Here is a 23479-nt window from a genome sequence, read left to right as displayed (position 1 = left end):
GGAGCTGGCGGAATTGGCGGCGTTTCTCCAAAGGCTTACTCGTTCCCTCTGGCCTCCGCCCAATCCTAAGGCCTCGGAAGCGATTACTTTCCTCGTCCGATCGCTCATGCTAATTTCATAACAACGGCCCTCGCTCCAATGAGCTGCTGCTGTTGCATTTCTCCTGGTGCGCAACATGAGGAAGAAAGAGTATGAGGAAGGAAAAGAGAGAGAGAGAGAGAGAGAGAGAGAGAGAGAGAGAGAGAGAGAGAGAGAGAGAGAGAGAGAGAGATAACAGCAAACGAAAAAAAGAGGAGAAGCGAAAAAGCGAGAAAAATGGTCTCGAGAGGGAACGGCGAGTAGCTGCCGGATAATACGAACGCTCGCAAACAGTCTATTTTGCTTCACGCGCAAGTCGTAAAGTCGGCCGAGTCGCCCATTCACGAGTCGCTCTCATCGACGACCAAGAAGATAACTATACGTGCACGGGCCTAACGGGTTGCCACGTGATTTATATTGGCGAGCGAACCAAATGAGACGCTCGCCTATTCATAATGCCGCATTGATTTTTCATGCCCATTGGAAATCGTTGGAACTTCATGTGGTCGTGAAGTTTCTACGGATTAACGGGACTACGGTGTTATAAGATGCTATACGGATTTACTTTATTCTTCCGTTGAATATTGTCATTATGCATTATGGATTCGCAAGCAACTCGGAAAATGCAGAGAAAATGTTATCCCACTTATAAACTAAATTTCTATATTTATAAAATTTCGTTGATCCACTAGATCCAGTAGAAATTCGGTATCGAGGAATACCAGACAATCGTTGTGACAAACGTTTTTCAATTCACGTAATAATATGAAAATGGAAATCGATCAAATCTGAATAATAATTTAATGAAGTAATAATTTATATATTCCTAGTCCGTTAATATTTTTATATACAATAGAATGATTTGTGTAAACGAAAGAATTAAGAACGCACCACAAGCATATTTTAATTGCTCACACTTAGTTTAAAAAAAAAACATTAATCGAGCAATAATATTGCAGCTTGCATTTAAGTAATTCAAAAGTTTAATTCATATTTTCTAATTGTCTAAATCTAAAAGTCATATTTTCGAATCAAACAATGCATTGACAAATGAATAGCTAAATTAACAGTAGCGATATAGGAGCCTAATGATTTTAAAAAACAATGTTTTAACGAATTTTTTTACTAATATTCTTTATAAATATTAATATACTTTAGTGGTAAATATCAAACTTATATTAAGAGTCTCAACGTGATTATAGCTAAAATTAAAATTTCCATTTCAATGCACAGTTCATATCAACCTACAAATCTCTAACTTATTAAGCTTTTGTTTTTATGTCTTTTATTTCATATTGAAAAAAATTTCGGATGATTCATAATTATAGTCAACAGTATTCATCTCGCAATATAAGGAGAAGTTGATGTATTATGTTGTTAATACGTATAATGAGAAATACAAAGATATGAAAGCTTGTATTCCTGATGCAGATTACTGATTTTATATTTCTCATTATACGTACAAACGACGTAACAGATAAACTTCTTTTTATAAAAGGATATCAATCCTATCGATCACAATGACGCATATTTTCTCTTTAATAACGAAGGAACAAAGTAACGAAGAAAGCATAATAGCGAAATTCAGAAGCGTTTATGTAAGTATTTGGCATCACAGGTTGTTAATATTTAAAAATGAATAAAACACAACTTAAAGAACAATGCTAAAATTGACTCTTAAAATAAAAAGTAGAATATTCTGTAATTCATCTATGAAGATTTAGTGAAGATTTAGTATATTTAATAGCATACATTATCAATTTATTATTATACTGAAATTTAATAATTATAGCTATTAATGAATATACGTAAAGCAATTCCTTGTTATGATAACATTTCTTATTTATTTATTTATTTCATAGTTTTATGGAATTATGTAAGAGTAGTAGCTTAATCAAGCTAATCGTGAGAATATTAATATATATATGTGTGTGTGGGTGAATGTGTAGTTGCGCATTATCTTATATAAGCAATAAATTTTGTTGATATAAAATAATTTTATGAATTAACTTACAAAATTGAATTAATATTTCTATTACTATGATTCTTATTACTACTAATCTTATTATTGCTATTATAAAATTAAATACATAATAAAATAAAATAACGAATACATGAATAAATAAATGAAAAATAATACATAGATTATATGGAGTATAATAATGTATAGCAATTGAAGAAAGTAATTAATTTATTTTTGCTTAATAATGTTATTACTTTTCGTAATTGATAATTAATTTTAATTATTGTAAGTAACAATAATAGGTTGCTACCAGAAAACATTATTAATATTTTAATCTTCGTCCTTACATTTGCATTTTAGATTATTAACAATTCATATAGGAACAAGTGATGCAGCAAGATTCTAAGGGTCTACTCCATATCGATTTATGGCTGTTAACACAATGAATTTGCAAGTGAATCTTTTACAAGTATAGCATGACTTTGTTTTTCTCTATAAAAACATTCAAAATAGTTTTACCATTTAATAAAATTTGTTTGTTTTATAATAATTATATATTTTTGATTTCTATAAGAACTTGAATTTGATCAGTCAAACAGATTTTAATACAAATTGATTTAAGTAATTAAATTTAAATAAACCAATAATAAATTTAATATTTATTCGTATTTATTCATATTTTTCGATGTAATTTTATTTAATAAATTTTAATATCATCCATTTTCGAATCAACGGTTCGAGTTAAAAATTTTGTATTATAATAGTAATTTTAAATTGATATTTAATTCCAAACTTATTTACTGTATATTTCATTACTATATCTATAAATTATTTATTTCATTTTTTTTGAGGTTTTATAGAGCAGAAAATATGCATTTGAACTCTTAATATATTATCTTATTCTGGATGAACTAAATTTAAACTTACCTTTTATTTCATAACAACACTAATATTGGAATGTACATATCATTAAAATTAAGTGTAGTAAAATAAATTGTACTTGAGATGAAAAAAAAATTATGTTTTTTTACTTTATATACATATCTTAGTATTATTTGTCATTCATCTAATTTTATATGGTATGAAAGTCTAAATTTTACTCAGCTTTCTCTTCGTAGTTTTATCCAAAAAAAATTTTGATTCATTTTAAAACTTATTTTGAAAGAAAATAACAATTTTGATTATATTTTGTTTTTCTATTGTTTAGACTCGTAAAACATTCTTTTCTATATCAATATCATTAAATAATTCAACTTTATTTAAACTGATTTATTCTTCTTAACCTATCTATTTCCTTTAAAAATCTATTTATATATATATTTATCTATATATTTCTATATATCTGTATATATCATCTATATATTTCTTTAAAGTTATTTTCTTTTAAATATTCGAAGCATAATGTTTACGTATAGTTTACACATTAATAGTAATTTACACGTCAGTGCATAGAAATCTTAATTTTGAATATAAAAATTGCTTAAAAATAAACATATTTATTTTCATTCAGTAATCAAGTTAGAAGGAGGCGCTGTATAAACAAGTGTTAAAGCGTTGTCATTGGCGTTGAAAGGTTCTAGCTCGAGTCTGAAATTAACCGGTATTTTAGCAATTTATCGCAACACTGCGAACTTACGTCTGCAGTCTGGATAACAAGTCCAGTATGGGACCAATTCAAACCCAGTTATATTATCGCGTTGTTCCCTCGCTATCCACTATTGATTCCTTCGCGCATCATACCGGAAGGTGGGGAAAAAAGACAGGTAGACGTGAGCAAAAGATGAAAAGAGAGGTGCTACGATGAAAATGCGCAAGTAATAAGACACAGAAGGAAACGCGAAGGCCCGTTCCTATATTATTAAGCCTGATTAATTGCTTTATTTTGTTATAGATACAGGCATTTTATAAAATCCTTTATTTTTCAATGTCCTTTATACTGATAATAAATTAAAAAATAATGTACTTAGCAAGTGTTTAATTTGGATATATGCATTACAAATGGACAAACCAAATTAAGTATCTCAATTACTAAAGCAATAAATATATTTAAAGAATTTTTTCTAAATATTTTTTAAAGTCTTTCATAATTATTATATACATTATTTACGTACGCTAATTGTGTTGAGATGATGACTGATAAATTAATAAAAGGCACTAAATAATTTCAAATTTATATGATAAAAATAAAAATGAATCAGGTTATAATTACAATAGATATTATAAACGTATATATTACATTTGATTTTATGTAAAATGGTCTGAAAATGAGGATTCCGAAAAGAATTTTGAAATCAAATATGATTAGATAAATTGTAACCAAGTTTTAATATATTATAATTATAGCAATTAATAAAATTCTGTTCTGAAATAACTTTTGAAAATGCTACAGAAACATATGAAGTATGTACAGGTAGGTTATGGTTACACAGAAATTTTTTAATACATATGATAATAGATTTCTATCCATAAATAATTCCTAATATGAAATAGAACTACTGAAATATTCTGAGACAAACTACTCGGTAGATATCACGAGTAGAGAAAAATAAAGATATCAAAGTAGCTTCTTAGAATATTGCATCAACTTATTAATACAGGTACATATTTAAAAGTTATAAGTTATGGAGGGTTTACAGGATTTTAATGTATAGTAATTCAAAAAATAAAATGGTTGAATACGAACAAATATTTTTGGACAATTATTATTGTTGTGGTGGAATGAATCATAAGGGCTTCTAAACAGGCCTTTTAGTAAATAGACAGGTAACTTCAACTGTTACAGGATTTATATTCTCAAAAAAAAGAATACATATGTGTCAAATAAAAGATTATATAAATAACCTAAATTATTATCGAATACACTTAACTAAAAATTGCAAATAATAATTGAGAAGAGATTGCACGATACTTATAATGCTAGCAATGTAATAATAATTCATAAAGACGTCCTAACGAAGTTGATTATTAAAAGTGGCTTTTTATCGAGATAATATGAAAAATATAATTAATTTAATAAATTAGCAACTATAAGTTTTAAAAAGAAAAGATTGCTAATATCACGATTGAAACAATGATATAAACATAAAAAAATATAAAAACGAATAGTGGGAAATACTAATAATATGAAATACAAATGGTTAAATCTTATGAAAATTCATTTAAATAAATAAAAATAAAGTTTTTCTAGTAATAAAATAGTTGTTTCACTAATAATAGTTTATTTTTAAAATTTGTGCAAAACTATAATTTTATTTGCATAGCTACAACTTATTCTAATCAACAATGATGATTTACATTTTTAATTCAAAATTACATATAATTTAAAAAATGTTGTTATATTTTATTATAATTTGAATGATATAAATATATATATATGTGTGTGTGTGTGTGTGTGTGTGTGTGCGTGCGTGTGCGTGTGTGTGTGTGTGTGAAATATATTAATTATCTATAAATGTAATAATGGGAAATTTAATTGTAATAACAGTTTTACTATTTTATTATAGATATTTTAGTTTAAAGGGAATATTTTGATGTACAAATTTAATATGTTAAAATGCACAGCATTTTATAATAAAATAATATCTTCAAAATTAAGATTGGAGTGATTTTGTGCAATACTATAAATGAATATTAATTTCATTCGTCAAATTATAATATATTTTCAGAAATTATGAGACCATTGTGCGTGTATAAAGCTTTCTTATAATTATTGTAATTATTAGAATATATATTTTTTTTAATTGTAAAAATATATATGATTCAGAACAATCAATTGTAATGTGATGTTATATATCAGACCATAAATATACTTTGCGCCTTAAATGAATTAATTTACGCATCAATAATGCTTCATCCTAACTGTATTCGATCAATCAAGGAGTCTGAATATTGTCTAGTTATTAGATTCATCCAATCGTATCATTTAAGAGTCTTATTCTATTATCGGTTAAATAAGTATTCATGTGTACTTCAATCACTAGTCAATCGTTATAAAATCTCTGAGTGAAAAGTAAAAGAGGAAAAAGTATTCTTATAACCAGTAGAGGAAATCGACTTCAGAATTGAAACTAATAATGTTTTTGTACCCATATAAGACGTTCCAGAGCGGAAAGTCACTGTGATGCGAAAGACTTGATGCCACTAGTCGTTCTCTCTCTCTCTCTCTCTCTCTCTCTCTCTCTCTCTTGCTCTTTCTTTTCTACTTTCATTATTAAATCCAGAATGTACAAGAAGATAAAAAAGGATAAAGAAAGAGCGTGAGAGAGAAAGAGAGAACAGAAAAAAGTTAAGTTATATACGATGAAGAAGGTACAAGATAAAGTGAAAGGGAGAAAGAGAGGAAGAGAGAGAGCGGGACAAGAAGACAAAACAAGAAGGGAGAAAACATCTATGAGATGAGAAAATAATAATAAAGTGGAAATGAGCGAGGCCGTCCATAAATTGCTGCGCTCCTTGTTAATGGTCCAAGGGCCTCCGGGCGACCTCAACTAAACGTGGTCCGCTCTGACCCGACTCTACTCTACTCTCTTCTTTTACCTCATTCCTTCCTCCCACTCTTCTATTTCTTCTTCTCTTATCTATATACCAACCTTAAATCTATCTATTTATCGAATTATCTATTTATTAATCCGTTTGTATATTCATCTACCTATCTATTCATAAAGTTATATATACCGTTTGACTTTTTCCATATTTTCTTGGCCATCTTTTTACCTTCGCATTAATTAATATCTATTAGCTTCATTTTTACTTTTTCTTGCTCATCAGTTCATATTTTTCTTTACACAAAATATTTACAACTTATCGAACTTATGACTTACATAAGGCAGTTAACAGTTTAATTTCTATATGAGTGGATGTAGTTTTTCTTAAATAACAAATTTTTTATTGATATGGCTATTCAATAATTAAATTATAAAATACATATCCTTAAAAAAATTATCTTTATTATTACTCAATCAATTTTAAAAGAATTGTTGATAAATTACAAACATTGGATGACATTTAACCAAAGTGAAATATTATATTTATAAATTTAAAGATTTTAAATATTTTAAAAGTTTGGAAAATAGATTCTAAAACTAATTTGCACATTTTTGTAGCAAGATGTCGGTAAAATAATTTTAGCAAAAATTTTATTATCGTAAAAAACGCAATAAATATAATTCTAGAAATTTTTATTATTGTGTCATATTTTAATAAAGTTTAACATTTTGCATGTTTATTGTTAACGGATTTACAGTATAGTTAACTAAAATTAATTATAAAATAAATATTTATAATATGTAATGAACAAAGCGCTGTCAATTCGACTTAAAGAATTATTACTTTCGATTTTATTTACACCTATATATATCATTGACTAGTTTGTGGTAAGAGTTTTTATTTGATTAGAATAATATACATACGCACTGTTCTTAAAATATATAGATTAATTGTTAAATTGAATATTGAAGATCGAGTATTGAATAAAAATATATATTTTCGTTTTAATATTTCTAGTTAATTATTAATATAACTCTTATTCTAATAAAATTAAATTTGCTAACCAATTATAGTATAATATTTTAATATTTTAATAATAATAATAATAATAATAATAATAATAATATTTTAATTTTTTCAGATTAACATGTTTCTAATTAAAAGCTTAATATAAATAAATATTTGCAAACATATTAAGATTGAGTTTAAAAATATTAGAATAGTATTCATGGCTATATTTTCATAAAAATTTCATCTAACATAATGGAAACATTAGTTTATAAAATATATTAAATTTGAATGCATCAAAGAATTATCATAAAATAAGTAAAACTACCCATTTCTCATCAATTCTTTGTTTCGCGGAACTTCGATTAAAATATTTGTATGTTTCATTACACTAGAATATTAAAGATCAAATATCAATATCAAAATTATTCAAAAAATTGAGTTAAACATTTAAATATAAAAAGGTTTACCATTTAAAATAAATTAATAAGATAAAAATATGTATAAAATTCTAAGATATATTTAATATCAATTATCATATAATTGTAATAGTGATTGAAATACAAACAGAAGTACTGTTATTATATGTATATACAGTCTGCAATAATCAATAGAGATTAAAAATCACAGTATTATTAATTTCATTGACATTTCAAAATATAATTATTTTTAATTATAGTTCAATGATAAAATAATTAGATTTATTATAATATATTCATAAAATAATTATTGAATTATATTATAATGCTACTATAATGATAAAATAATAATGACAATGCAATTTTATATATTATTTCAATACAGATGAAAATATTAAATAGTCAAATATTAACAAATTTTCACATTATGAAAAATGACATAGAATAAATGATTATACTGTAAAATATCTTCACAATAAAATTCCGATGAGCTATATAATGTCAGAGATATTATATTAAATAAAAAAAAATTTTATACTATACTCGCTATTTTATTCAATGTAATTAATATTTATATATCATTTCGTATTTAGAATCTTCATGTGAAATCATCATAACATTGGATATAATAATTCTGAATTATAGATCATAAATCATAAAATTGCACGTAAATAAATTAAGAAATTAAATGTATTAAATCGAGCATTTATTTTGCTGCATATATTTATATATCAATATTCAAGTTAGAAATATTGAGAATGTCAAATGGGAAATAAATTTATAAACACTGTTTGAGTAAATCAATTTTTAATTTATTTGATATTTTCATAAATTTTTCTTTTAGAAGATACTTTTTGTTGTTGATAGTAAAAGTCAAATAAAATATTCGTTAGATAATTTCAAAATTTCATTAAATTAATTGTATAAAATGAATCAATCGATTAAATTTTAATAAAAAAAAACAAAATAAATAACACTTCATCTAAATTTTTTAGTAATAATTTAAAAAGTCTAACAAATTCTTGATCTATGAAACTAGTAAAGATTAGCTTCGAGAGAAGATTTCAATTTCGTTCGTAAAAAACAGATGACGTCGAAGTACAAAAGTTGAAATAATAAACGGAACACCCCAACAACGTGTATTTTCTTTGTTTATATCCTTTGGTTCGTTTGTTGTGCGTGCACACGCACGTGCGTGCGGGCGCGCGCGCGAGCTCTCCATTTTTACTCCCTTTTCTCCAATGTCGAGTCTCGAATGCGCATGAGAATTCGTCCTCTCCTTTCCTCCCTCGTTGCTCAGTCGCTCTCACTCACTCTCTCTCTCTCTCTCTCTCTCTCTCTCTCTCTTCGACTGAGACTCGCCTCTCTTTTTCGAGACGCGCCTCGAAGTCTCATTTCTATATTTAATGGACGTACGGCGATGGCCACCGAGAGCCGAGGCGAACAGGACCATTTGGCCAAGTCCTTCGGAAACAAAGGGTGCATCGATGCTAACGTGATTGGCGATCGGGCGTGGCTCCGTTTCGACGCACCTGACAATTTGTGGAAAGTACCGAGTCGCACGCGCTCTCCAGCACTTCTCTCTTTCGGCTCGCGGGGAACTCAGAAGGGCTCCTTTATTTTTTACTCCCTGCCCCTTCTTCTTCCCACTAACTCTCTCCTGTTTTTTCTGTCTTCCTTTGCGAGTTCCTTCGCACCGAGACTCGCGTACTTGTCCATTTCTTCTTTTTTTCTTTTAGGCACGATCATGCTTTACCAACTATTACTCCTCGACCTTATTTTCGCTGATGCGGCATAAGAAATGAAAGAATACGCGGCACGACTGTTATAAATTTTGCAACGTTTTTTATTATAATGAAAAGTGCTGAAATACGAACTAGTTCTGGCTCTCAAATCATTGCTACTCGCCTCGTAGACGCAGCTTCTCTGCCAAGAAATCACTTTTTCTTAATTTTTAAAGAAAAATTACATTGAATGCGTTAAAAAACATTTCCCAATTCTTAGGCCCTAAAAATACGGTTCTTTTTAAAATATTAAATCGTATATTTGTGACATCGAACTTTTAGTTTAAAAAAAAATATACCTTAATTTAAAAACAATTACTTATTTCCTTTTCATTCTATATTAAAATGTAATGTGAATAATGTAAAAAAAACATTAATAATAGCGGGTAACGTAACAAAAAAAATCAAGAATATTCTTCTGAGCTTTAACTTCATATATTAATATTAATATTATTGTAGCTATTAAAATAAAGTATGAATCAATATTTTTTAATTATAGGAAAACAAACTTACATTAAAAAGCAATCATCTGCGATTTTTTAAATATTTACATTTAAATATTAATTATATTATACTATCTTTTTATTCCATATACACAAGCGTATACATTACACTATATATGTACATAATTTCACACCAAAATGGGTTGTATTGAATTGACAGTTGATAATAATAATAATAATAATAATAATAATAAAATATTTTATTATTATTTTGTCCTATTAACATATATTCTAAAGCATAATCCATAAAAAAAAATTTTCATTCGTATGTCGAATTTTAAAAATATTAGTTTAGTCAATGTATATGTATAATACTCGTTATATATGTAGAGTTCAAATATCAGTGGAGCATCTATATTTAATAAAAATATACCAATAATTATATATGTCACTTATTTAATGACAGAAGTATACGAGATAAATTTATAATATTATTTTGAATGTTCATTCCTTACATTAATTTAACTATAATTTAAACATAATTAATTTAACAGTTATGTATATTTTTATTATATTTTTGAATATGAAATATTTCAATTTCAAATACTTTATACAATGCTATACAATATTAAGCTTTTACAAAATATGCGGATGATAAAAATTAATGAATTATATTTAATTAATCATTAAATTCGAAATATTGCTAAATATATTTAGTGTTATAACATTTATTATAACATTAGTTTAACATAATTTAGTCTTCAAATATTGCGCTCTTTGAATTATGGAGCCTTCATAAAATTACCATTAGATAATGAAAAGTAGTTCAAATATAAAAATTTATATTACAGTCAGATAGACATTTTAGTCTATTCAAAGGAAGCATTTTCAGTTTATGAATAAACTTGTATTACTTTAAACATTTATTAAAAAGATATTATGTCTTAAGTAGGATAAATTTCTATATGAATTTTATAAATTCATGCATTAATAAATTTGAAAATATAAGGTGCCAAATATATTACAAAAATGTATATTACTGAAGTTCTACATATTAAATGAAAATATTATTTTCACTTGACAACTGCATTGTGTTTAAATAAGAAACATAAAATTTACTTTTTAAGGTATTTTACGAATTGGTTAACATTTGAAAGAAAACACTTTATGCATCTTATACAAATTTATAAACATTTTGAAGAAAATATTTAGAATGAATAATTGAAAATGAGAATTACCTATCATACCACATAACAACAATACTTCATTACATTTTGCATTCTAATAATCTGTATTACCTATGTAATAGCTTAAAATGTAAATAAAAAAAGTATATTACTTACAAACTTAAAATTGCATATATAGATATAGGCATTAAAAGATTATTAAAGTAAGAACATGTATTATCATTTTTGAGTAATTGTAATTATTATAAATTATTCAATTAAATAAATCATTTTAAAAAGTATAAATTCATAGTTACAATTATGGTCACAATCAAAATTATAATAACATATTAGATCAAATGTACAAAAGTATTATTTATAAAAAAAAAACTTACCTTATGAATTATTTAGAGTACTTACAAGGACATTATTTATTATTTTAAAAAATTATAGTTTATAAACAGAACTTTAAATTTAATAAGATTACACTTATGTTGACATAGAGGACGGCAGCACTCATCAGTGGAAACATTATGCGCCATCTTGCGAGTATCATTGTCATTTATACAAATTTTGAAAATAACTGTTATAAAATATCAATTTTTAAAAACTAAATAACTTTCAAAAAGAAATACTACAATCAATGACAACCGACTATTTTAAAGATATTTTTAGAACTTAAATGTAAGTAAAAAATAAAGTTTTTATATATGATAACGTAAATTTATATTGCAGTCGCATATTTTGTTACAATGTCTCGGTAAAAAGTAAATATAGTTTGAACAGTTTCTCGACACATTTCTATAGATTTTAATAATTCTTTTTCTGTAAAACGTCCACTGGTTTGGCAGCAAATTATATCTTTATTTAAGTTATCAAAAACACATGTGAAAGCAGCTTTCGCATTCTGGAGTTAAATATTAAAATTATTAATTTTAACGTGTTATTTTTTTATGTTCATTTTATACTTACGTTTAATTGTTTCATATTTGGATCTATAATTACATTTTCAGATTCCTTGTCAATCATACAACATACAGCAGCAAAAATAAATTTCATGGCTAAACCAGAGTTGATCAAAGCCAAACAAGAAGCATTAATGACACTTGCTAACAGCTAACAATTTTTATTATATTAATATACAAATTTGCAATTAAACATGATTTTGAATATTAAATCATTAAATAACTTACCCCACCACAATCTTCTAATTCCTGTATATTAACTGATATACTTGATGCAGGATATAGCGATGTAATGAGTGATGCTTCACAAACGTCTTTTATGTATGATTCCATAAGCCTATCGTTTACACCTATAATATATATGAATTAATTTAAAGAAAATATATATTTTGTATTATACAGTTACCTAACATAATATTTTGAATTTACAAATTTAGATAAATTCTTACTTGGAGGTCCTTTCATTGGTCTAAAACTCGCTTCAACATTAGCTTTATTATAAAACATTTTATGTAATTTTGACTCTACTGGGCCATAAACACCAGCAATTACAGCTGTATCCCCTAAAATGAATACAAAATAGAGTTGGTTACATTATTTATAAAAATATATCCTATATTGAAATCAATAAATATTCTAAAAATTAAAATAGATTCATATAATACTTATATCAAATAGCCAAAGTTAATTCTTAAAAAAATTGTTTGTTTGAACAGAAATACCTTGCATAAATATTGCCGAACCATCGGTTACTGATAAGTAATTTAATTCACAATTTAAAAAACGTAAAGAATATTCATTTTCTGTCATTTTATTATAAAGTAATTATATAAAAATAAGTTATTCATAAGCTTTCAAATGTACAATTGAGGTTATCATGAAATTCACATGTACACAGTTTTCAAGTTTGCCATATTTGAATTTTCAAGTGGAGCCAAACTTATTTTAGTAGATAAATTCGTAAACGCATATGGTAGCTGTCGATAAAGTAGAAAATAATTGATAATGCAGAGTTCTTCTTACCACATGTTAATAAGAATTCAGTAACATTTTTATTTGCAATCAATCACATATTAACATACGATAATTATGTATACTTATATTTATGGTAAATAGAAGGTGTACGTATCAGGATTTCATAAGTTCGAGAGAATGGAAGGAAAGGGCAATTATTTTATTGCAAATTTTTTTTCAGAATAAAAAATTGATCTCCATTAAAATAAATGAAAAAAGTAATCACTAATTAGTATACCATTCAAAATTGTTTATTGTCTGATTGAAATTCATATTAATAATATTGAAACAATTTCATAAGCAAAAAGTAATAATAATTCCAAAATTAATACCAAGGTAAAATAAATATTAAATCAATGTAGGCTAATAATTAATTTAAAAACGTCGTTTAACGAATTCCCTAAATTTTAACCATCATCGTTCTCAATGCAGTCAACTTCTGCAGATTCTTCTCCCTCTTCATCATCAGCTTCTGAAACAGGAGAAAGAGAACGAAACGCGAGTCAGGAATTTTACATAATTAAAGAACTGTTACAAGTCATAGTCGAGACGCATGCATAGGCCTGTGCACATGTATAAGCTTACCGAGAGTGGGGAGCAAATGGGCGATGCGATAAGCTTCCTCCTCTTCAAAGCTCGGATCCTGAATTTCCACAAGTTCGGAGTCAATTACATATTGATCTTGAATTTCCGGCATAGCTGGTGGATTGTAATTGTATGCATTGTGTTTATAACCCCATCCGATATATAAATTGGCAAATTTTCTGAAAAGTTGTCAAATTTTCCTTTCGATTATTTCACTACTTTAGCTGCAAATCTTAGTTATTTACTGGTTTATTATGTTAATCATTGAATGCAACTTCGTACAAGTTAACTATTTTTTTTTAACTATAATTATTTATATCAAATAAAAATTGTATGAATTATAATGCAATTAAAATTTTTTTATTTAATTTTCGGTTGTCATCACTTCCTATATCTAAGTAAGATATTTTCTATTACATATTTTATAGCTATTCAATTCATATTTTTAAATTATAAAAATAAAGTCTTGTTAATATTAATTTCTGTTTTTATTTTTATGTATTTTTTATTAATATGCATTTTTCCTCGACATTTAATGGAATATTTAATTGATTAAAACCTCAAATAAATAAATATGCTATGAAATTAAGTTATGTAAATGAAAGTTCGTATACACCTACCAAACGTTATTTATACAAATACATTGATAATTAGAATGTTAATAACAGATATTTACACAGATATATTCTCGGATAAATATCATGTATTTGTTATTTATTGTTAACACGAGTTTAAAAATAATAGCATATAAAAGAATATTAAAAATAAACAATATTATTTAAAGTTACTTTATTATTTTAATAAATAATATTTAAGTGTATATTGTATGTATACTGAATTATTTACTTGTAGGTCAATTTCATCAGATTCAATATATTTTATATATACTATAAGCGCAATACATATAAATATTAATTAATATATATTGTTTTATACAATTATATAGTGGTAAAGTGAATTGAATTATTAAAACTGTCATAGCATAAGCATGATATATACTTTAGCTTTTTATAGATATGACCTAATATAGCGTTAAATTTTTGGAATTTTTAAAAATATTTTACAACGTTTATTAGATTTATAATTATCAATATATCTATATATGTATGTATTTTTTTTTTCTTTATGAAATGTATTTGCAATTTTTAAAGTAATGCTTTTAACCAAAGAATAAATATAATTTTTAAAACGTTTTCATTACTAATTAATATATAATTAATGATTAAATCATTAATAATTAATAATTTAATAATTACTTCAAAGGCAAGTCAGTCTGTAGAAAAGACGTTAGAAATTAAAACAGTATTTTATTTAGACAATTTTATTAAAACAGTATTACTATTTAGACCATCGTTTTAGAGATGTTACTTCTACGTATAAATTCATAGTTAATTTATTTTTGACTTAAACAACATCCAACTAACTTGCCGATAGCAGCCGCGTATGCGCCCGGCCAAACATTACACCTAACGAGAGCTACTGCCGTGTCCGGTTGTATTTTCGAAGACTGACGAGCCGTCCAAGGAGTTGCAAATTTTGTAGCAAGATCCTGGGATAGTGGAGTTAACAAAGGTGGCCCGACTTCCTTTGCTAATTCACTTTCTTCGCTCTTTTCCTCTTCTCCGTCGCTCCACGTCTCTTCTCCCTCGACCTCCTCATCATCGCACTCGTAGTCCTTCTCATTCACATGGGTGTAATTTTAAAGTAAGTAAACCCTAATACATATTACTACACTCTCATAGTTCTGTACATATCTTCCTGGGTTTAACATTTTTGAGGCGTGAAATTTATATCTGAGAAATTCTAATTCCCGACACGTTATCAATTAAACAAGAACCGACAAACTCGTTATAACTTGAATTTACAAAAACTAATTGTTAAATTAATCGATATGGGATTAACGTTAAAGCTTGCGGTTGAAATTAAAAATAATTATTCGAGTTAAAATTTCTAATTATAAAATTTCTTTTAATTACCTCGTCATCACTATTAATTTTCATTGGATCTTGCCATATTACACGCCCCTGCTTCAGTATGTAAGGACTATGGTGACACCAGTTCGACATTGACGGATCAATTAGATCCTCCAGAGGTAACGGTTTATAATTCTGATTCTTCACGATTCCAGTTTTCTCTTGATAATATTAAATAATAGATTACTATTTATTTTAATGAAATTTAAAAAAATGAATAACTTTAATAGATCGATGTTTCAATAAATTATTTATAGACGTCATTAAAATGGGATTGCAGTATCATCTTATGTTTGACTTAAGAATAGAAAAAATTTACACCAGAAAGATGAACACTTTTAATGAGTTATTCAATATTAGATTAGCAGTAATTAGTCGCACTGAAAATTTGTAATATAAATTTAAATATTATAATTTTAATGAGCTTGAGTCATTTTAATATGTTGTTCTCAAAAATTCGACAATTAAAATTGTTGTTAATCGTATATTAACCGAAAGCAGTACATTATTATAGAGGATTCTATTTAGACTATCAGATACAAAATAAAAAGAAATATGATAGAAATTCGAATCAATGAAGTTTCTATATAACTAGCATAAAACTAGCAAGTATATTAAAAAACATTTACACATATTGACTGTATAAATTTGAATAATGAAATAAATTAGAAATTGTTTATGATGTAATGTAGTAATTAAAAAATTTTGATATTAAAATAACATTAAGAAAAATCAGGTGCTAATCATATTCCTTTATAAATAAAAATATGTTGTACATAACAGAACTGTTGAAACTATTATTGTAACATATTATATCAATAGAAGATATTTTTATTTTAAGTTTAAGTGATAATATCAGTTCATACGCAAGATCACTTGAACATTAAGCAACGTGACAGAGCAATAAGAAATAAAGCTACCTATGAATGAACACCATAGAATACTTTAAAGCGAATTCCAAACTTTACATACAATGCAACAACTTAAAGCACTAAATACATCAAATTAGTTACTTTATTTTAAACTTTTGCACTAAAATTAATTGTGATTTAAAAATTTCAATCAATATTAAGATTAGTTTTATTAAGATTATTTTAATGAATCAGTAATGCATGTTGTTGCTTTATTCTATACTATTACATTTGTGATAGAATACAAGCATTTTTACATTAAGATTATGGTATAATACTTTGAGTTACAGTAGAATCTATTTATTAACACTAGAATTTTTGAAAATCCCTAGTAAATTAATACATTTATTTAAAAAAAAATCACTTATACTATTTGAATATATAAAAAATATAAATTGCAAACGAATGTACGAATGATTTGCAGGATTTTCAATTACACCATTTATGATTAAATAAGCTATTCTGAATATATTATAATTATTAATATATTTTCTCTATTCCCTGTACTCATTATATATTTTTTATTTAACGATAAAAAATTGGTTTGTAAATCATAATTCAATTCATTTTCAGATAACAGTATATTCTTCATTCATCATAAATTAATATTTGTTTGTTTATTTTTTGTTTCATAGATTGAATTATTTCAAATTAATTAAATGCATTTATTAAAATATTAATAATAAAGTATAAAAACTAAATTATTAAACCTAAAAAAAAGGATTAATATTATGCATTGAAAACATTTACAGTAGACTAACACTGTAGATACAGTTAATACCAATACCAATATTTTTTTTATTTATTAATAAACAATAAGAATGAGAATGTTCTTCAATTGATTTAGGTGTATTATTTTTAATGCAAGAAAATCTATTAAGTATATATAATTGAGTAAAATTAAGTAAAAGTAATAAAATTGAGGCGTGTTAAATTAAACATTTCAATATTATGTGTCCATCTAAAATAATGCATTAAAAATTTTGATATTAGGATTAAATTTATTTATATATTTAAATTTACATATTTTATATATTTATATATTTAAATATTCTATACAGCAGGACATTAATGCTTCTAATAGTTTTAAATAAATGAAATCTTAGAAATATATATTAAAACATTTAAGATCGTAATATAGTTTGAAAATATTTTTAATACATAAAATTCATTAGCCATTGCGATTCTAAATTAATTTTAAATGAATGTATTATTAATTAAGTTATTATTCAATTATTAATCAAGAATCTGATCTTATACATATAACTGTTCATTAAAGATATTTTTTGTATGTAATAAGTGTAAAAAAGTAATAAAAAAATAATTTGTATGAATTTAATAGTAATCTAAATATAAAAGATTCTACAATAAAAATAGCTACTATAGTAAAAAAAATTTTTAAATTTTCAATTTTATGAATTCCATGTAATAAATAGATTTCTGCAACAAATTTATTTATCCAACAACTTCAATGAGATTATAAGCTTTATAATCTATACGTTATTTGATTGGCCACCAATATTTTTAATTTAATATTGATATAGATGTTTTAGATTCAACATCTTATGATATCAATTCATCAAAATATTTTAGCCTTATCAGCTATAATGTTTAAATTTACCCAAAACTCATTCACTGAAGTATAAATTAGCTATAGATCAAATAGATATTGAATTTTTTATTTTATTGTATTTAAATCATTATAATGCAACCACTAAATAAATTTTATAATTTTATAATTGAAATACATTTAAAAAATTAATGTTTAGAAACTATTTATAATATATTTAAAATTATAAGCATTTATTTTAAACAGTATATAAATAAAAAAAAACCGATATTTAATATAGAACACAATAATATAGGTAAATATTTTGATGTAGGCAACATATTCGCAGAGATCTGAACTAAACATTAATTAAATCTATATAATAAATAAACATTGTAATCTCTTAAAACTTTGTTAAAAATTCTTAATCATAGTTATTTTATGAAAGTACCTTGTATTAATATACCAATTATATCAATATATTTCTTATATCCATATCAATACCTTTTGGTTTATTTTGGCCTCTCTCATTTTCATCAATTTCTTCATCATCATCATCTTCTTCTTCTTCATTATCATCCCTCTCAATACCATTATCGAATTCAAAATAACCAATTGGTGAAACATGTGTGGCTGCGCCAATGCGTGCAATCTGGGCGCGTAGATAATTCTTCTCATTTCCGGGAAATGGCGGAAATGTATGAATCTAGAAAATCATTCCAAGAAAATCACGATAATTGTATCATATACAATTTTTAGGATATTTCTAACATGAAGTCAAATGTCAGATAAATTGTACCAATTTAACAAAAAGGAATTCCAGATTGAGAATAATTTAAAATTAAGTTTCTTTCAGAATGACATTACATTATTATATTTCAACAGATAAATGGAGAAAAAAATCTAAAAATACGAATATTTTACAGTGCTTTTATATTTCTATGTAATTTATATAGTATTGGTTCAAATGCAAAGTTACATTTATTTTATTGTATATAACATATATCTAATATTTTATTCATTTATATAAAGTACACAAAACACAATATAATAAACTTTTTTCTAACTAATAATATATTTATTTTTATTATAAATATTTGTCAAATGAAATAATTTTATATTATATATAATTATTATATATAAATAGCTCTAAAATGAAATAATATTTAAGAATTTATATTTGTCAAATTTCAAATAATGAGTGGGAAAAGATAATTATATTGGCAACGTTCAAATAGAGTAGAATAAACGATGTACAATATTTTAATGTACATAAAATTAAATTTTGTTATATTATATTTTATTATATTATAATTTATTGAACTTAATTAAATTTTAAAATGCATTTTAAGTTGCAAGCAATACATGGAAACAACGATCCTTAAAGTCATATCAATAAAACGCTATCACATGCAGACGATTTATATTTAGTGGAAGATAGAAAAATCATGATTTAAAACCCTGAAATTATATTAACAGATAGGATAAAAGTAAGTTTAATGAGCGAAGAAAAATAGAATATTTTAATAATAGTGATCAACAGTATTTATAATTACAATTTTTCTAATAATAATATTTGTAATTCCTTTGTAAGTGTATAATATAAGGGAAAGGATTTATATTTTTACATTATTAATTAACTACTTCATAGCATGACACTATTATATTTATTAATATTATTGATGTAATTAATTGATTTATTCATTATTTAGTATTTACTAACATGTAACATGAAAATATAAACTAATGAATAAATATAATTGTTTAAATATATTTAAACAGTCGCAAAAGGATAAAAAAAAATTAAATTAAAGGTAAATAAATGTGATAAATAAATTCAGAGTTTCATTAACACTTTCTTATATATATAAATTATTCAAAAAATATGATTGAAATTTAATTTGATCGAAAAAACCAGGAAATGACAATTTATTAGTGTAATTGAATAGATTCGGATAGAATACGACATGTAGCTAGGAAAAATAGTACTGGACAAATTATTTGAATTTAATTTAGTATGAAATTAAAAAACTTTTCTTATTTAATTGATTTTATTAAAAATTAAATTAGTTAAATTACAAAATTTCTTATGCACATGGCAAAGTTTATTTTACTATGTTTATGTTTAATGTACGCATTTTATAAAGATAGTAAAAAGTAAATTTTAACAAAACTTATGAAATATATTAAGGTGGTTGTATAAATATATTGCTTACTTCACTTTCTAAATTTCCTGTAAATATGTAGATAGTTTGTCGTGCAACAACAATTTGTTGTGGGGTTACTGAAGGAAGCTCGATCCAATTATCAATTCCTGGTGAGTTGCAAACATAGTAAATCTGTAAAACATTTATTATTATTATGCAGTGTTCCTTTTTAAAATGCTTACTGTTTTAAATTTGTAATTATATTTTTATTTGTTTTTGAAAAAAAAGGAAATTATTCATTAAATATTGAGACACAACTTTCCTAAATTGTTATTAAAATATAGTAAAGCATTTAGGATTAAAAAAATCCCTAAATTTAACCGTAAATATACATTACTATTTTTTATTACAGTGACTATCATACCACTCAATATTTACCATCAGATCCATTTTTATTTCAATTCCTATATACTTACATATAATCATACCTATTAATAAAGATAATAAAACCTTTCTCAGTATAAATAATTGGTAAAAAAAACATAATTTTCACTATATTGCTAACAAATTTGTTAAAGTACTTTGTTCTATAAAGTACACTATAGTCACTATTTTGTAAGTTGAAGATTTTTTTTTTAAATATCATAAAAAAGTGACATGAAAATATTATAATATATAATGCCAACAAATATTACAGTATTTTTATACAAAATAAATTATATTCATTCAAAGAATTATGTTTTATATTTTAATAGGTTTCTTTTTCGAAAAATATCAAAATAATTATTGAATAAATTACGAGAATTGAATAAAAATTATGAAAACAATTTCTTAACAAACATGTAAGTGTACATTCTTTTGTTATATAATTTTTATTTGCAAAAAATAAGGGACGTTTTATTCTAGTTGAATATCCAAATGAATAGAATTGAAATTGCTATGCGGATTGATTACTGTACTTTGGCATTTGCTCCAGTTCCTAACTTTTCTTCAGTTACTTCTGGTAATGATTTCCATGTATTTATTGGAACTGATGGAAACACAAGTTGAAGGCTCTCACCTTCTACAGCTTCTCCTTCTTCATATGATAATTTCGTTGGCATTACCGATTCTAAGGCTTTTAGCTCTATATCTTCAGTTTCTTCAATTTCCTTCGTATTCATACTTTCACTTTCCACTTTTAAATATTCCTGTTTATCTTTCAATTTCTACTAATATTTATTGTTAACATAAAAAGTTGTTTATCGACAGTACGTCGTAAATAAATAAATACAGATTACCTCTAGTCTCTCTTCCAATTCCTCTTCGGTTAAAGTAGCCTCTAATATATAATAATTATTTGTCCTCCCTAAAATCTTTCCCCAAAATCTAAATGATTTAAACATAATTAAAAAATTTTTGTCTAAATAATTTAACATAATTTAAATCATTTTAATTGTTATGTTCAATTATTTACACATGTTAAAAGAGATTATCAAAAATAATCAATAATCGAAATTTTTCTATTTATTACCGTATGTTCTTAAGTCTTTGTTCAGCAACTATCTTTCGAATGCTTAAATTCAAAATTACAATCTCTACTCGAGTTAAGCCAACATCGGCTTGTTCAAAAAAATACAATAAATCGAACATATTTGGTATTTCAATTTTCTCCTCGTGGATAGATTCAATGCCTTCTTCTGAACTATGGACTGATTTAGTGGCTGGTAAATTAACCTTATTTACACATTAATGTACTATAGTTTTCATTAATTTTAAACATTTACACAAATTCTGGAAATTTCTTTTACTTTAAAAAGTTTAAGAAGTATCCTGGCATTCTTATACGGAGGAGGCGGCACGTACATGTCGCATAACTGATTACTGTCTAAGGCTTTGAATTTATCGTTTCGCAATTTTTTACTATACTCTTCGAACAAAGTAAAGGCATTTTTTGGTCTCTCCAAAAGTATTTTGCTCAATATTTCACTGATATGATCGTATCTGATAAGAAACAAAACAAAAAAAAAAAACAAAAAAAAAGCAAAAAAATTATCAATGTACAGTATAAGATAAAATGTGCGGTGAAAATTATAATTTTTAAATTAAATTTTTTCTATGATGCGATAACAGTTAATGATATTAATAAACTATTTTCAGAATAATAATTTCGTTTTTTAACGGCAAGCGGTCATTGTTTATTTATTAAATTTATAATACGTTTTACATCCTACGAAACAAATGTGCACATATTAATAAAGAAAGGACTTACAAGTTATTACCGGCCTCGGGACAAAATGTTTGTAAATAAAGCTTGGCGCACTCGATTTCGTGCTTGATAGAGGGCACATCGTCGACCGACCCAGCTTCATCAATTTCATACGTTTGTGCCATTGTGCGATCCTTTTCTTTGTTTATTCCATTAGCCAGGATAAAGCATACGAGATATAACGTTTAACGAGCGTGCACACGAGCTTGCGTCAACACCATTCGGCAGCCGATATTTGAGGTGCTGCGGAGAACCTTATCTTGTCACTTGAAATAGCGACAGACGCGAATATTGCAGCACAGCTGTAGATAACTTCGACTTTCAGCTGTTGCGCACACGGAGCGTCATATCCGAAAAAGAAGCGAGCGCTTTTATCGTGGCGGTCATGTTCATCCATACTTTGGCTCGCATTATTGAAATTGAATACTTATGGTGATGGCCAAGCGAGGCACGAGGAGCTACGTCTAATCAAGAGCGCAGGTCTAAAAATAAAATTACTCTATGATAGCGCAGATAAGTGTGGCGTATGTCCGGGCCCACCATTTCCGCTAGGACGAGCCTTGTTCAAACGGTAGTTCCGGAAGTCGCTGGGCGCTGGCGGGGAAAAAATCATGGGGGAGTGGGAAGGGGTCGAAGAGGATGCGTAGATCCCCCACGAAAACAAGGAACTCGATGGTATTGTCGGTCTAGACGTGGATAGTGTCGAAATTTGGAGAATAATACAAGCAGCATAATATTGGC

The 23479-nt window shown here is 25.7% G+C and overlaps 2 protein-coding genes across 2 annotated transcripts; both read right to left on the bottom strand.

The window, feature by feature from the left end:
• Positions 1 to 11788: 11788 nt before the first annotated feature.
• Rrp46 (exosome complex component Rrp46) lies at positions 11789 to 13211 on the bottom strand. The gene is made up of 5 exons (XM_011498000.1): positions 13034 to 13211; positions 12761 to 12874; positions 12540 to 12661; positions 12319 to 12462; positions 11789 to 12253 (listed from the first exon to the last, which is right to left on the bottom strand). The coding sequence occupies exons 1-5, from the start codon at positions 13119 to 13121 to the stop codon at positions 12071 to 12073; spliced, it is 651 nt and encodes a 216-aa protein (XP_011496302.1). The 5' UTR covers positions 13122 to 13211; the 3' UTR covers positions 11789 to 12070.
• A 521-nt stretch (positions 13212 to 13732) lies between these two features.
• On the bottom strand, positions 13733 to 23049 carry Rsph4a (Radial spoke head protein 4a). Its single transcript, XM_011498257.1, has 11 exons — positions 22742 to 23049; positions 22281 to 22473; positions 22004 to 22206; positions 21771 to 21858; positions 21450 to 21698; positions 20560 to 20682; positions 18848 to 19049; positions 15887 to 16044; positions 15335 to 15594; positions 13911 to 14089; positions 13733 to 13797 (listed from the first exon to the last, which is right to left on the bottom strand). The coding sequence occupies exons 1-11, from the start codon at positions 22861 to 22863 to the stop codon at positions 13733 to 13735; spliced, it is 1842 nt and encodes a 613-aa protein (XP_011496559.1). The 5' UTR covers positions 22864 to 23049.
• Positions 23050 to 23479: the final 430 nt, after the last annotated feature.

Source organism: Ceratosolen solmsi, unplaced genomic scaffold (genome assembly GCF_000503995.2).
Source record: "Ceratosolen solmsi marchali unplaced genomic scaffold, CerSol_1.0 scaffold14, whole genome shotgun sequence".
Taxonomy (NCBI): domain Eukaryota; kingdom Metazoa; phylum Arthropoda; class Insecta; order Hymenoptera; family Agaonidae; genus Ceratosolen; species Ceratosolen solmsi.
This window is presented reverse-complemented; position numbering and strand designations above follow the sequence as displayed.

Excerpts from the sequence above, each read along its gene's own strand:
- Rrp46 (XM_011498000.1), bottom strand. The coding sequence starts at position 13,121 with ATGACAGAAAATGAATATTCTTTACGTTTTTTAAATTGTGAATTAAAT. Across the intron at positions 12,875-13,033 it reads TTCGGCAATATTTATGCAAG|GGGATACAGCTGTAATTGCT; the intron begins GTATTTCTGTTC and ends TATTCATTTTAG. Across the intron at positions 12,463-12,539 it reads AATTAGAAGATTGTGGTGGG|CTGTTAGCAAGTGTCATTAA; the intron begins GTAAGTTATTTA and ends AAAAATTGTTAG.
- Rsph4a (XM_011498257.1), bottom strand. The coding sequence starts at position 22,863 with ATGGCACAAACGTATGAAATTGATGAAGCTGGGTCGGTCGACGATGTG. Across the intron at positions 22,207-22,280 it reads TACTTCTTAAACTTTTTAAA|GTTAATTTACCAGCCACTAA; the intron begins GTAAAAGAAATT and ends TGTGTAAATAAG. Across the intron at positions 13,798-13,910 it reads CCATTTGCTCCCCACTCTCG|AAGCTGATGATGAAGAGGGA; the intron begins GTAAGCTTATAC and ends CTCCTGTTTCAG.